The sequence below is a fragment of the Moschus berezovskii genome, chromosome 6 (assembly GCF_049115385.1).
Source record: "Moschus berezovskii isolate FMDL1 chromosome 6, NW_MosBer_1.0, whole genome shotgun sequence".
NCBI lineage: Eukaryota > Metazoa > Chordata > Mammalia > Artiodactyla > Moschidae > Moschus > Moschus berezovskii.
In genome coordinates, this window is record NC_142465.1 from 4,744,848 (window position 1) to 4,761,032 (window position 16,185).

General features: G+C 40.7%; 1 protein-coding gene across 1 annotated transcript in view; it reads left to right on the forward strand.

Moving 5' to 3' along the window:
* Nucleotides 1-263: 263 nt before the first annotated feature.
* RAB21 (RAB21, member RAS oncogene family) overlaps nt 264-16,185 on the forward strand; it is a 36,719-nt gene continuing 20,797 nt past the window's right edge. The window contains exons 1-3 of the mRNA XM_055394069.2: nt 264-684; nt 13,054-13,113; nt 13,883-13,990. Coding sequence (XP_055250044.1) covers nt 532-684; nt 13,054-13,113; nt 13,883-13,990 — 321 coding nt within the window. The 5' untranslated portion in view covers nt 264-531. The remainder of the gene's footprint in view (nt 685-13,053; nt 13,114-13,882; nt 13,991-16,185) is intronic.

Genomic DNA, 16,185 nt, shown 5'->3' on the forward strand with positions numbered 1-16,185 from the left:
TTAGCCTCGTGAACATCCCCTGGGCAAGAACGAGAACGCTGTGTCCTTGAACATTCCACCTGAGCTGGGCTCGCCGCAAATGCCTCATCGCACGCAGGCTCCCGGCAGCTGCAGAGAGGCGGCGGCCGCAGAGCGCCGAGCCCCGCCGCGACTGCCCGCGGGTCTGCCCGGACGCGGCGCCGCGGCGGCAGGCCCCGCCCCCGCCCGGTCCGCCCACGCCCATGCGCGCCGGGGCCCCGGCGTCACGTGACCCGACGTGTGACGCAGGAGGAAGGAGACGCCATTAGAGGGAGGCGGAGAGTGGGCGCTCCTCGGCGCTCCCTCGGTTCCTGACGTGGTGCCCGGGGCCCTTCACTCGCGGACGTTCTCCTCGGCGCTTCCAGGCCTCGCCCGGCGGCGGCAGTGGGGACGGCGCCCGGGGCGGGGGGCGCGGGTGCGGAGGGGCTGCGCGGGCCGCGGCTGTGAAGGTGCCGCGGCGGCCGTGGGGCGCTCGGCGCGGCGCAAGGGCTCGGGCGGCGGGGACGCGGCAGGATGGCTGCGGCCGGCGGCGGCGGCGGGGCGGCGGCGGGCCGAGCCTACTCGTTCAAGGTGGTGCTGCTGGGGGAAGGCTGCGTGGGGAAGACGTCGCTGGTGCTGCGCTACTGCGAGAACAAGTTCAACGACAAGCACATCACCACCCTGCAGGTGCGGGCCGCGGGGCGGGGGGCGGCGCCTCGGGCGACTTTGCTTCCGCGGTCCTCTGGGTCGGGGCGCCCAGATCCCAGGCCTGTCCCCTCCGCCTGCGCACTGCCTTCGCGGTCTCGCCCTGGGAACACGCGTCGTCGGGGCAGCCCGGAGACGGGACAGGCCCTCGGGAGGGAAGTGGGAGGGCCCTGAAAACTCCCCGGGGTCCGCAGAGTGGCTGCGCATGTGGCGGGGTCCCCGTCAGGGAGCTAGTTTTTCCTCTCTGACTCGCTTCCGCTTGGGCCCTAGGTGCCTTCATCCTGCAGTCAGTCAACCGAGCGTCAGCCCTTTTTCTTTCTTTCGGAATTAGGAACTTAGCTGCGGGTTTGATTTTGCGAACTAGGTGATGTGTAACTTCAGCACTTACTGATGACTAAGTGTTTGTGCAACTTCCATTTTGTCCTGTCTTCGAAGAAGGTGCCGATTGGCAAGACTATTCTCTCTGGAGGGATTTTGAAATGACCGCTTGCTGGTGAGGGTTACGCACTTCCATTGCAGCCTGCGTGGGTCTGACTTGTGGGTCACTTACATTCACCGATGCGGGTCGACCCATATTCACATGGAAACGTCATATGAATACTGGCCAACAATTGGTCCTCAAGCGAACAGCTTTACTGCTGCTATTTATTTTCTTTGCTTGTAAATGTAGGACCAGCTTTCATTTGCAGATACATGATTGTTAGTCAGAAAACTGTTAAAATGTAATCATTAATTGGGCGTGAAATCACTTTAGAACAAAAATACCCAACTGGTCCGCCCTGATCAGTTTCATCAGAGGCAGTCAAGTCTAGTGGACTTTTGAGCCTGATTGTCTGCATCTCTATTCGTTTAACTAGCTGTGTGATTTGGAGCAAGTTGATTAACCTATCTGTGTCCGTGTTTTTCGATCTGTTAAAATGGCCATAATAATAGTATATCGTTCATACGGTAGTCAGGACAAATACACATAAACGCACGTAGGACCTGGCCCAGTGCAAGCTCTCCATCTTTATTATTACTACCCCACAGTAAATCTTAATTAGTGATTGTGTAGTGTGTGAGTCCATGGACACTATTTGATAGAATGCCGTTTCTTAGTTGTGTGACATTAGATGTTTGATGCTATTATTAAACTACTGAGTCTAGAATTTACAAAGATGCTCTGATTCTGATTGCATGTTCTATTTTTACTCCTCTGTTTTTACTTCTGTGTAAAGCATACGATCTGAAAAAGTGAATGTCAGGAACCTGGGTGGGTTTTTTTTTTTTTTTCCTCCTGCATTTTTGTACAAGGTCACTTAACACAATTTTAATAATTATGGCTGAGTGTTACTAGAGAGAGAAAGGGAATTTGTAGGGTAAATACCTGTGATCAGTTGGAAATTTCAAAATTTGTTAAGGTGGAGTAATAATAATAGCTAACATTTAGTGAGTTCTTACTGTGCCGAGTATTTTACTTTTCTTCTATTCTTATAACAGCCTGTGAGGTGGATAGTTTTATTAGCCTCATTTTACAGATGCTGAAACAGGCATGATTAAGTTGAGTAACTTGTTGGTCATCATATTGCTACAAATCTTGGTTCTCAAGCTGAAATTTGGATCCAGTTTAGGTTTAAAATTTTGGAGCACTGTTTCTGGATGTTGGTAAACCACCCCTTCGTGATTTCTTTTGTGCTACAGATCTTAGAAAAGAAGAGAAAACAGTTTTAATTGAGCTCTTAATTTTTTTAAAAGATAATTTAGCCCTTCAGCCTAAAAATTACACTTACATTATACATTCCAAAAATATTCTCAAAGCTTTTAGCTGGGTAAAGATTTTTAAATATCTGAGAGGAAATCTCTGCAATCTACATAGCTTTCTAGTATCAAAAGCATAGCATATGACTCTTATCACAAACATTATCTGGATTATGTTCTAGAATTGAGGATTTCGCTGTGTACCAACATATGGAAACAGCATTATATACAATCTCCTTCTTTTGGATACCAGTTCATTTCATCTTTTTAAACAATCTTTTCGGAGAAATTTGATTTCAGTGAGACCCATAGAGAGTCTTGTATGCCTTTCATTCCAAATGGAGAGGAACTAATGCATCATAATATGTGAGAGAAAGAATTTCCCTTTTTACTTAGCAAAAAGAACTACCTACTGCTTACCTGTGTAAAATATTCTGTGTTTTGCTTGCAAAGTACACTGTCAAGCATTCCTATTTTAAAGACTGAAACGAACCTGTGATAGTTCATGGTTTACTATTTCAGTCTTTCGCTTACTGTTTCAGTCAAGCGATTGTCTACTTTAGTCTGAACATCTTGGAGGTGAGATGAACTGATACAGAAGGTGGAGAACAATGTATCCTGCCATGGCCTCTTTAATTTTTGGACAGATTACTTTCCAGTTCATTTTTCCGTGTCTAGAGACAAAATCTATTTCCCTGCTCTCTGAATCTTAGTCACACATGGCATCCCTTCTGATAATTGAAGATGTCTATACATCCCCTGAGTTTTGTCTTCTCTTGGTAAACAGTTCTGGTTCCTTTTACTAGATCTCCTGTAACATTGTTTTAAGTCATTATTTTGACATATCCTGGTTATTTGGTATTTAATCATTGCCTTCTTTTCTTAAAATTTGATAGCTTAAGCTGTAGAAATGACTCTTAGTGTGGTTTGAACTGTGCAAAGAAGTGCAGGCTATCACCTCCCCTGTGGAGAATCCTTTTCTAACTCGGAAGTCGAAAAGATCCTATGAATTTTTGAGCCGCCACATTGATTGATATTGGGCCTGCTGTCTTAGTTTTGTTTGCTGAGTGGAAGGAAGAGAAATACAGGGAGAGAGTGAGAATGGAAGACCACTTCCCTCAAATTCGTTTTGCTTTCACTGTGCAGTTGCCTTCCTCGCCAACCCTCAGTGTATTTGACCCATTAAAGTCGGCTTTGATAGGTTTGCTCCAGTGCTTAATGCCTCTTAACATGCTTTTGAATTTTGATTCTGTAGCTCAAGAAACATTGATGGAGCTACTGTGGGTCCGGCACTAGATTGGGTCCTGGCCATGCCCATAAAAATAAGGCATGATCTCTATAGCTGTATTAGGCACCCATTTTAACTTTTCATCTGAAGATTTGGTAAGGTTGTCTTCAGTGTTCTCATCAGTCATTAGTAGACTCTGAAAGAAAAGGGCGAGCCAGGGCCAGGCACAAAGCTCTTCACAAGGCTTTATAATCTAGTGACACAGGGCCAGAGGTTGGTTTCTCTTTGGACTCACAGAGTCAAATGATGGGGCTTTTCCCAGACCAGACACGGGCCACAGCCTTCTTTCCTTGTGACTGCAACAGTCTTTAATGGAGTGTTATACATACTAATAATGATGGAAACAGAAAACAAGACTGACTGCTATGGGCTGCTGCCTAGTGAACTTGAAACCTTTAATGAAAATGGCTATTCCAGCATTACAAGTCTTCTGATTTTTTTTTTTCTTTTGCCCATGCTACATCAGTCTTACCCATAAGGGATATCATGAGATACTTTGTCAAATGCATGAGATACTTTATCAAGACAAGATGCATTTCTTTTTCTGCAGTAGGAGACCATCTGATGTGGTAAAAAGGGACAGGACTTTGAAGTTAGTTTGAAGTTTTGGCTTCTACCTTTTAGCTATCATGATTTTGGCAGGGTGTTCTAATGTTTGTAAGCTAGCTCTTTATCCATGAAATTGGAGAATCTCAATCATAAGATTTTTATATGGGTTAGAGTACCACAGTATGTAAACCTCCTGGCACAGTGTTTGTTTAATGATTGTTAGCTGTTGAATGAATTGTGTGTGTGTGCTCAGTCATGTCCAACTCTTTGTGACCCCAAGGACTGTGGCCCACAAGACTCTTCTGCCCATGGAATTTTTTGGGCAAGAGTACTGGAGTGGGTTGCCATTTTCCTCCTCCAGGGGATCTTCCCCACCCATGGATTGAACCCGTGTCTGTTGTGTCTCCTTCATTGGGAGGCAGATTCTTTACCACTGGCACCACCTGGGAATGAATAAATGGTGCTTAATTTCTGTTGGTTTCTTTCAGGGTAACCCAGACAAAAAGGTAATGGGATTAATTTGACATGAATTATTTTGAGAACTCATGCAGTCTGAGGGACTGCTCCCTTTTATATTTTTATACATACATATGTATTTATTATCCATTCTAGAGTTTGTCTGGGCTTGATATTTCTGGAAAGTCACTTTTTTTGTTTTTAAAAATTGTGACATTTGCCATGCTTTGGTGTTTTAGTACTGTTCCTTTTTTGCAGACCTCCTTCTAGGTTACTGATAATTATGAAGTAATGTTGTAGGTGAGCTCTCTGAGGACTCAGGATCCTTTAGCTGGCTTACCAAGAAAGCTTGGGCTTATATAAAGTCCCCAAGCTTCCTTCTGTGATTTCTTCATTGTTTTGGGCTGTGTTAAACTTGACACTGACAAGAAAGACAGTTGGAATGAGGGACTTATTGCTTTGTCTCTGGAATTTAGTTGTTGAACTTAACCAGTTAAATTCAAGAATTTTTTATTTCATACCTGTTACATGTCAAACATTGTGCCAGCTGGGGAAAGTAAAGATGAGAAAGATATTCTAACCATCTATTAACGTTCTTCTTTATTCTTAAATGCTTGTGTGGTTTCAGTTGTCTTTGTTTCACTCTATATTTGTGCTCTTGAGTAGTCACTTCCTTTTCTTTAGCTGAAACTCCCTTTCCCCCTTATTGTAAGACTGTGCACTCTGACTTACATGCCTTTTACCACTTTCAACTAGTCTCCTGTGTAAAAAGTAACATTTTTCATAATCAGAACCATCCATCATCTTTCCTTTTAGAACTCTAACTGGAATTCCACCTGTCTGCATCCTGAAGTCTAGGGTAGGTGCCTGTCATTTGATTAGCAAAGCAGTGCTGTAAAGTTGGCTGGGAAGACAGACAGTATTCTGAGGGTTTGCAAGTGAGAAAACGAAGACTTGGGTTAGATTTCTGAGGTCCTATGTATAGTGATCAGAGAAGGCAATGGCAAGCCACTCCGGTACTCTTGCCTAGAAAATCCCATGGATGGAGGAGCCTGGTAGGCTGCAGTCTGTGGGGTCACTAAGGGTTGGACACGACTGAGTGACTTCACTTTCACTTTTCACTTTCACACATTGGAGAAGGAAATGGCAACCCACTCCAGTGTTCTTGCCTGGGGAATCCCAGGGATGGGGGAGCCTGGTGGGCTCCGTCTGTGGGGTCACACAGAGTCGGACACGACTGAAGTGACTTAGCAGCAGCAGCATGTATAGTGATAGTGTACTGTTTTTTTCTTAAGCTAAGTCAGCTACTTTTTTTTTTTTATTCATACACCTTAACCTCCAGAGCAACACTGGGCGTTCAGATTCTAGCAGTTAGTTTTATACTCAGCTAGAAATCTTAATTTTTTTGTTTATTAGATTAATGTTTCAAATGTCTGAAAGATCTTCTAAGGTGGTACTGGAAGCCACTTACAAATTTGTTTACAATATCTTTATAAAATACCATAGTAGAGACCTTTCCTTTTTCCCTCAGTATTTTGCTAGATATATGTGGGCTATGGAAGAGTGGATTTTTTTTTTTTTAAGAAGAGTTTTTCTGAATTATTGCTTTGAACTTCTAACATAAAACTATTCTATATCTAACTTTTGTTTTCTGCTGTATGTTTTGAGCTAGTCCTTAGAAGTGCCTTTTTGACTCTTCAAAGTATTTACTTGGACTCTAAACTGATTATAATACCTCTTTATAGATGCTAAAGATAAGAAATGAGGTATTCAAGCACCCAGCTTAGTTTTCTTTCTTTCTTTTTTTAAATTAAAAATATTTGATATATACCTTTTTATAAACTTAAGTTGTATAATGTCTTGATTTGTTACCTTTATATACTGTAACGTGATTTTGACCTTGTAGAAATTCATATTAGTTTTCTGGTAGCTCATTTTTATTGCCTTGCTACAGAGGACTCATTTTATGAGTTATCTAACTGAACCTTTTCATGTCCATGGCTTCAGTTGAAAGTAGTCAGTGGATTATCCCCGCCCCTCCCAGCCCCGCTTGCATAATCTTAGTCCTTGATCAGGGAAGGACCCTGGCAGTGAAAGCACCAAGTCCTAACCCCTGGACCACTAGGGAACTCCCAATAGATACTTTAAATCCTTATGCTGGAAACAGTGTTAGTAACCATAGCAAAAATAATGTAACTGGAAAGTCTATTGAATTTAGATAAAGACAGTTGAGTATTTGTCTACAGTTGTTACTATACTGCATTAGGTATTTTGTTTTGCCAAAAGAACAAGTGGTTTGGCCAACAAAAGCAAAAAACATTACAACTTTTATGAAACCAGTTATGAAAAGACTTTCATTTGGCAAATGCAATTTATTCTTGCTATATCTCACTTATAAGCATTTTTTAAAAATAGAGATTAAAAAAATACCCACTGTGACTTCAGATAAAGTGTTGGGTAAATAAGCATCAGGTGCGAATGACAGATGTCTAAAAAGATTGCTAAGTCTCTTAATCCACCTAAAATGTGGAAGATGAAATCTTTGGAATTAGAAGAAATAGTGATGCTGTAACTCAGGGTTTTCAGGTGGTGCACTGGTAAAGAATCCACCTGCCAATGCAAAAAATGCAAGAGAGGTGGGTCTCTGGGTCTGCAAGAGCCCCTGGAGTAGGATATGACAACCTGCTTCTGTATTCTTGCTGGCGATAATTCTATAGACAGAGGACCCTGGCAGGCTGCAGTCCACGGGGTCGCAAAGAGTCAGACATGACTGTGCGACTGAGCAAGCTGAGTACACGCGCACACACAAACACAACTCAGGGTTTGGAGGATTAAAATGAGAAAAATGCCATTACTTTGATTCTCATTGTTTGTGGTTACCCTGAGAGTATTTGGGAGACAAGTTGCTGTCCAGGAGCACTCAGTCCAGGTGGAGGAGAGCCAGGTTAAGAACATGTGTGTGTTCTAGAATAGGCAGCTTTGTGCAGTGGGAAAAGCACTGTGGAGTCAGACATCCTTCCACCCACTGCAGTACCTGACTGAGTTGTCTGACTTTGGGTGAGTCACTGTATTTCTTTAAATCTCAGATTCACACCTGTAAAACAGGGCTAATTGCCTACTTCACAGGGTTGTTATAAAGATAAAATGAGAAAGACTAAGCATGGTGGCACATTAGGTGTGTACTATTTTATTTCTTCCCATATTCCTCGAAACCTTTGAATTGACATTGTTTATGCCGCTCTCCCCTTCTCTTTCTCAGTGGGGTTCTTTCACTGAGATGTTGCCAGGGCTTTATCCCTTAGGAAAGTGTGTGGGGAAAAAAATTTTTTTTCATATGTGCATATGAGCAGTTTTCTTGACTGTTGAGTGGTTTCATGGCTTTTATCTGATTCTCAAAGCAGTCCATGATTATACCTCCCTCCCATTTTTACTACCATGTAACAGAATTAAGAACCTCTGTCCCAGAGTATTACATAACCTTGATGGTATCTCAGTAGCTTGACCAAATTAAGTATGCCTCATAAAGTTAGTTGTGGGGAGAAAAAAGAGATTTCAACCTTCTGATCATTTGCTGCTATCTTGATGTCATGTAAAATCTTTCAGCTTTATTCTCAACTATAATTGTTTTTAAAACAGAAGATGTTTGTTCTTTAAGAAAATATCTATGTAATATTAAGAATTTAGGATTTATATAAAATGAGATGATTTGTATTACAGAAGGACTCTTTCCATGGAGAGGGACTTAAGTTTTTTTGTTATGAAGGCAGAAAGAAAAGATTGAGCGAGTACCATGCTTTAATGTGCTTTCCTGGTGCGTCAGATATTTGAGTTAAAATAATTTGGTTTATAAGGAAACTTATCGAAACATATCTTTAACGTAAATTGAGTTATACCAGGCACACTGTAGATGAATTTATCTGCAGTAACAACATTTGCAAGTCTACTGTGGGCAGCACTGTGGTTCCCCCTACCCCCTCTATTAGAGAAGTGTTCATTCACATCTCAGTCTGAGAGGTACCACAGCACGGTGATTATGAGTCATGTCTGGAGCCAGACCGCCTAGATTTCAAATCCTACTCTTGTCGCTTGTGACCTTGAACAAGATACTTAACATTCCTTTGTCTCTGTTTCCATTCCTATAATATTTGTATAATAACTATATCTAATCACAGAGTTTTATGAGAAGTAAATTAATATTGAAAAGTATTTAAAACACTGTCCATTTCATTGTAAGTACTGTGAAAGTATTAAATAAATAAAAATATGTAATTTAGTTAACCGAATACTTATACCCATGAAAAGATAACTTAAAATATTAGGTGGTCTGTGCTGTATATTGTAAGATTAGGTTCCCTAAAGTTCTGCTGCATAGAGAAATCCAGTGTGGGCTGTATAGGTGGTATGAGACAATTTAAAAATTCAAAGAAGGTGATTATAGATCTATGAACTGGTCTTGGATAGATGAGATTAAGATAGAGAATAAAGAACAGGCCCAAGTTAGAGAGGAATTTCATGAACAAACAGAATTGGAGTGAATATATAGTATAGACTCTATGAATACTGGAAGCTTTCTGGAAAGATAGATGTGGACAAATGGTGGAGGTCCTTGGATACAAAGATAAGGGTTTGAGATTTTTATGTCTATATTAGGGCTCCCTAAGTTTCATAAAGGAGAAGCTTATGAATGACTTTGTAAACAGTGCATTGTCCAGTACTTGGTGAAAGGTAAGCATTCAGTAACTGTCAGCTGGTATTAGCAATAGCAGTAGAAATGACTGTGTAGTGTCTCACTGTATCAATGGGCTACATTTGTATATTTTTTAAAGAACTGCCTAGTGATGGACACTTAGGTTATTTCTTTCCATTGTCTTTCTTTCTTTTTCTAAAGAATCAATGCTCTGATGAGCACTCTTTCAATAAAATTGTTCTGTACATCCATGGTTCCTTAGGAGAGACTTAGCACTGTCTCTCAACTCACTGTGGAAAGTGATGGTAAGTTTCAGAAGGAATGGTAGAAAGGAAATGATGGAGCTTTCCCAGCTATAATTCACTTCCTTCTGCTGAGAAATCCCCACAAAACTCTTGACAAAAGGCTTTTATGGTATTAGCTGCCAGTCTAGAAAATCCCATGGATGGAGGAGCCTGGTAGACTGCAGTTCGTGGGGTCGCTAAGGGTCGGACACGACTGAGCGACTTCACTTTCACTTTTCACTTTCACACATCGGACAAGGAAATGGCAACCCACTCCAGTGTTCTTGCCTGGAGAATCCCAGGGATGGGGGAGCCTGGTGGGCTTCCATCTATGGGGTCATACAGAGTCGGACACGACTGAAGTGACTTAGCAGCAGCAGCAGGATATAGTTCAAGTATAGTATTGTAAAGTGATAACTTATTAGAGAACTCGGCTATCGCTGTGGTAAGGGCTTTTTGTTTTTGTTTGTTTGCTTGTTTTTATTTTTAATCATGGAGGTTTGGGGAAGATAATGTGGCATGTAGACTAGAGAACCAGAGTGTGAGATGAGACCAAAGGCATTTATATTATGACTTAATATGAGACTGGTGGTCATAGAACTCCAGGGAAATATGGAGACAAGACTTGATCAGTTTTTTTGGACTATGGGATGACGGGGAAGGAAGAATATTCAATGATGATATTCCTGAGATGCTAAACCTCAGTGACTTGGAGAATGTGATCAAAATACAAATGTTAACAATGGAAAGCCAATTTTGGAGGGAAGATCAGTTTAACTTTAAATATGTTTGAAAGAAGAGAGAGAAACATTTAAGTTTACTTATCTATTAAACGTTTGTATAGGAGTCAGATTTTGAGTTTCTTTATATAACATTGATAGTGAAATAAGGGCAAATGGTTGAGCTCAAATAAATTATACAACTGATAAGTGGCAAAGCTGAGATTCAAATCCAAAGTTCTGCTTCAAAATTGATATTCTTAACCCTTATGCTATAAGAGTCCCTTGGACAGCAAGGAGATCCAACCAGTCCATTCTAAAGTAGATCAGTCCAGGGTGTTCATTGGAAGGACTGATGCTAAAGCTGAAACTCCAGTACTTTGGCCACCTCATGCGAAGAGTTGACTCACTGGAAAAGACTGATGCTGGGAGGGATTGGGGGCAGGAGGAGAAGGGGACGACAGAGAATGAGATGGCTGGATGGCATCACCGACTCGACGGACATGAGTTTGCGTGAACTCCGGGAGTTGGTGATGGACAGGGAGGCCTGGTGTGCTGTGATTCATGGGGTCGCAAAGAGTCCGACATGACTGATTGACTGAACTGAACTGAACTGAACTGATGCTATGAGTGGGAAATACTCATTCGTATTTATTGTCATAACATGTATTTGGTCTTCTCATTTTCCAAGTTATTTCCTTTGTTGTTTTGCCATTGAATTAAATATTATACCCTTTTCTATATAACCTTTGTTTTATTTAATAAAATATCTTGAAGATAGACAGTCCTGGATTTGACCTCAGCTCGCCATTTGTGATTCCTTTGTATCTGGATTCCTTCGTTAATCATTCAACCTAGTGGCCTTTTATTAGTTTTTAATTTTCCTTGGTGTATATACAGTAGAAAGTCCTTCCTGAAATCTAGGTTCTTTCTCCTTCAGTAATATCAGTAATTCACCATCCCAGCCTTTTTATCTGTTTTACTTTCCATCTCTGCACTTTCTTTTGTATCGATACACTTAAATGTGATAATCTCTGCATAGCTTTGAACTTGGCTCTTTGTTCCTTTTTTAAACATGTCAGCTGACTCGGGTTTCTGATTATATTCCCTCTTCAGTTAGTCTTGATTTTATCCTCTTCTTTTCTGTCTTCATGAATTTAATTCAGGCCGTTTATGCTTTTCTTTCCAGCTTTAAAATAGCCTCCTGTCTTCCAGGTCTAGTCCTGTCTTTCTTCCTATCATAGTCATTCTCTTAAAAATATAGATTCTATATGTCCTCATTGCTTAAAAACTCTTCATTGATTCTTCATTGTCAACAGTATTATTTCCTAACGTTTACTTCTTTGGATGAGTTAGGTGTTTCTTTAGGGAAAAAGAAGTCAAATGAGTTTGGGAAGTACTTGTATAAATACAGTTAGCTAGTCTTTCTTTTGGCAGACTCTTAGTGTGCACTGTGCATGCACAAAGGGGATGCAGAGCGATGCACAGCAGTCCGCAAATATACCTGACTGGAGTATACATAAGAAAGAAAAAGAAACCTTCTCTGGAGTCTTGGCACAGCTTTTATTGAGACCCACACGGTTAAGTCCATACCTTTAGATACGGAGTTTCAGGTTTTTTTGATTCAGCCTTTTCCTCACTTTAGAGATTCATCTCTGGCATACACCAGACCAACTTGGAGTTTCCTGTGGTGTGGGGAGTTACATGTTTCAGGCTTCAGTGGTTTCACCTGTCTGTCAGGAAAAACCCCTACTACTCATAAAGAGAAGCTCATTACTTTCTTTCTGAAGCCTTCTGTGACTTATCCAGGCAAGCTTTACACTCCTTTCTCAGCATTTTCCTTATAGTGTACTTTAGCAAGACCCTCCATTTTAACCATTATCTTTACATTTTAATAAGCTCTTTGAAAGCTGGAACTGTTTTCTTTCATTTCTGTGATAGTACCTGGTACAGTTATTAGCTGTAGTTTAAATGAATTGCAAAATAATTGCAGGAAATTTTCCAGTAGTAATGGTATTCATACAGCTAAGTAAACACCAGTAAATATTTCTTTTATCTCATCTTAGAAGTCTCTTAGACTCTTTCTTTAATGAGTAGGTTCAAAAGTCAAAGTGAAGTCGCTCAGTCGTGTCCGACTCTTTGCGACCCTGTGGACTGTAGCCCACTAGGCTCCTCCGTCCACGGGATTCTCCAGGCAAGAATACTGGAGTGGGTTGCCATTTCCTTCTCCAGGGGATCTTCCCGACCCAGGGATCGAACCCAGGTCTCCCGCATTGCAGGCAGACGCTTTAACCTCTGAGCCACCAGGGAAGCCCCAATGAGTAGGTTAGGTGGCATCAAATTAAATGCTAAGAAAATGTTTTAATGAGGGGAAAAAAACTAAGAAAACATTTAATTACCAGCTTTTGGGTACTTTTCATAACTTGTGTTTATAAAACAAAATATCTTTTTCTTGGATTAGAATAAAAATAATGTTCTGTTTTCAGTGGAAACAATGTTATTAGTAAAAACTCAATGATTACTTTCTCTCCCAGATAACTTGTTTCATATGATGTGATTCATTCATCTATAGTTTTTAGGATAAGAAGTTTTATGTGAAACATCATTTAATATACATCTCTCTTTTCTTAGGCATCATTCTTAACAAAGAAGTTAAATATTGGTGGGAAGAGAGTGAATCTTGCTATATGGGTAAGTTAGCGTTTTCAACTGTATGAGTGAAGGCCTTTACCTATTCTTCATACTCTAGTAACTAATTGGCTTAAAAAATAGGAATTTGAATTTCTGGATTTTTTTTTTTTTTTAAGTTAACTCAGGGTTAGCCAAAATCTTTTTTTTTTTTTAAATTAAACATCTTTTCCCCCGAAAATCTGGCTAAGAATTTCATCTTAAATATACTTGTTATACATGAATAGCGCTGTCATAACTTTTCAACTGGAGAAGGGTGAACTCAAGGGATTCCACTTCCGAGAAAGAGGTGGACAGCCTGCCTGGCCTTTATCCGCCTGTCTCCGTGTCCCAATCTTCCAAGGGAGTGGCTGGTGGAGACTAGGGCAAGGATGATGCTGTAAGGTACCACTGCCAGGTGGTCCTGGTGTACGTTCTTTCTCCTTCTCTCCTCTCTCTGTGGAGAACTTAAATTTAGTGCCAGGCCTGTTCCCTGGCTTATAAGGCCATTGTAGTCATTCCAGCCCTTTGGCAACTGAACTGTCTTTTTAGTGAGGGTGGGAAAGATAGCTGAGGAGGAGGGTTGGGGAGGGGAGAAGTAACCTTTACAAAACAGTAAAACATTAAATACTAATTATAACTTAAAATTTTTTATAGCTTGTTTCTTTTAACAGTGTTTTGGGGTTATCTGTAACTTTATACCATGGTTTATGATTAATCAGAAGCTCACTGTAGTTTAAATAATAGATATATTTTTTCTTCTGGTCTAATAAACGTTTGTTGCTTTATTTAGGATACAGCAGGTCAAGAGAGATTCCATGCATTGGGTCCAATTTACTACAGAGATTCAAATGGAGCTATTTTAGTTTATGATATAACAGATGAAGATTCTTTTCAGAAGGTATCTTGCTTACTTATGGGTGAATGACTTAATAGAGCAACAGTGATTTGTCAAGTCTGCATTAACGTGTCTTTGTTTAACAGTGTGATTAGCCTTGGCTTTAAAAGTATAGTTTCTGCATAAATGATGATCAGTCATGTTTTTTAATGGAGTATTTAATTCATGTTAACAGTAAGGATATCATCTAATAATAGTTTATTATATGGCTTTCTCAGATATTAGGAAAGGGAAATACTCTGAAGTAAAGCTTCAGAAAAATATAGACGCCTTTTTTTCTCCTTATTAAAGAAAAATCACAGACCTTTTTTTTTGGATTCTGTACACACTGGGCACTTGAAAACTTGGTATGGCTGCACGGGTGGGTTCCGTAATTATGGGGAGGTGAAAGAAGAACTAAATGAAGTCTAAGCTCTTTTCTCCTCACTAGGTATACTGGAGGATTCAAGACAGATTTTAAAAGGAAAATCTATGCAGTGTTTATTTTAAAGCATTTCCATTCTTATAAAGTTTTTGGGACCAAAATGAGTGACCATTAAACTTACCTCTGAATCCTCATCACAATTAGGATTGTGACAGTTTACTTATTTGACCTTTTGAAAGCCTTTCTGGGAATAAGAAAGGATATGTAAGTAAAGGGAGTAATTCCAAGGTGAAATGTTTCTTGCCTTGAGTTTATAGGTTTGTACTTCTTGAAATTACTTGCCCCTTTTGTTTTTTATTTTTATTTATTTCCTAGCATTTAATGGATGAAGCAGATATACAAGTTAGCCTTTGGATTATTAATGCCATGTTGAAAACCTTAGGCCAAGGAGTAGAAAAATGAAAATAGGTAGCTTTCAGATTTAATGATATTTTAAAATGTTTTATCTTTGGGATGCTGTTTGTTATCCCTTCTGTCCCTTCTTGCCTTTTTGGCATGGAAAGAAATGGTTTAAGTATTTTATTGCTTAAAAGAAAGTGGAGTCATTTAGGTTGAAAAGTGACCAGTTATCTCTTGCTGCATAACAAAATCCCCCAAATTTGATGGCTTAAAACAACAGCATATTATTTCTCATGGTTTTTTGGGCTTCCCTGATAGCTCAGTTGGTAAAGAATCCACCTGCAATGTGGGAGACCTGGCTTCAATCCCTGGGTTGGGAAGATCCCCTGGAGAAGGGAAAGGCTACCCACTCCAATATTCTGGCCTGGAGAATTCCATGGATAGTCCATGGGGTTGCAAGGAATCGGACAGGACTGAGCGACTTTCACTCTCTTTCTTTTCTGGACAAATCCTCTGCTCCATATGGTGTCAGTGGAGTCACTCAGCCGCATGAACTGGGGGTTAGCTGGGTGGGGACCTGGGTCCAAGAGGGCCTGGTTTTCCTCCATGTGCCTTCTCACTCCATTTGGTGTCTTGTTCTCCAGTACTCTGTCCACATGCTCTCATCATTCTGTCCAGCCAAACCGTACATGACAACTAGATCCCAAGAGAGAGCTGCCAGACCTTCCTAAGGCTGTAGTCCGGAATTGGCATGGCATTAGTGCTGCCACAGTCTCTTGGTCAAAGCAAGAGACTAGGCTAGACCAGAGTCAGAGAGAGAAGAGATAGACTCTTGGCAGAGAATTTCTGACCCTCTTTAACTCGTCACAGAATGTATGGGTTAATGAATAGAATACCTGTGGAGGGGAATCTGACTGCAGATGGATAACAATTAAAAAAGAACATTGGTTAGATTTAGGGAATTCCCTTGCAGTCCAGTGGTTATCCATAGGTGATAGCAATCTCTGGAGACATCTTTGGTTGTCACACCTGGCAGTGGCACTGGTGTCTAGTCAGTGGGAGGCCAGGGATGCTACTAAATATTATTCACTGTGTAGGACAGCCCCTCATGGCAGAGAACTGTCGAAGCCAAAATATCAATAATGCTGAGGTTGAAGAAACCTATCACACACCAAAGGATAAAACTGTATTTTACTCTTTTCCTACTCGTCTAAGTCTTGTTTTTCCTTTAAATGTGTGTCACAGAAGCTCCCGTGCCCTCTATTTTGGAACCAACTGGGGTATAAAGGCTTTTAATTAAGCTAGTGTATATGTGTGTTTTTTAGTTTTTTTTGTTGTAGTTGTATCATGTGGCTTGTGGGATCTTAGTATCCTGACTAGGGATTGAACCCTGGCCCTGAGCAGTAAAGCACTGAGTTCTAGCCACTGGACCACT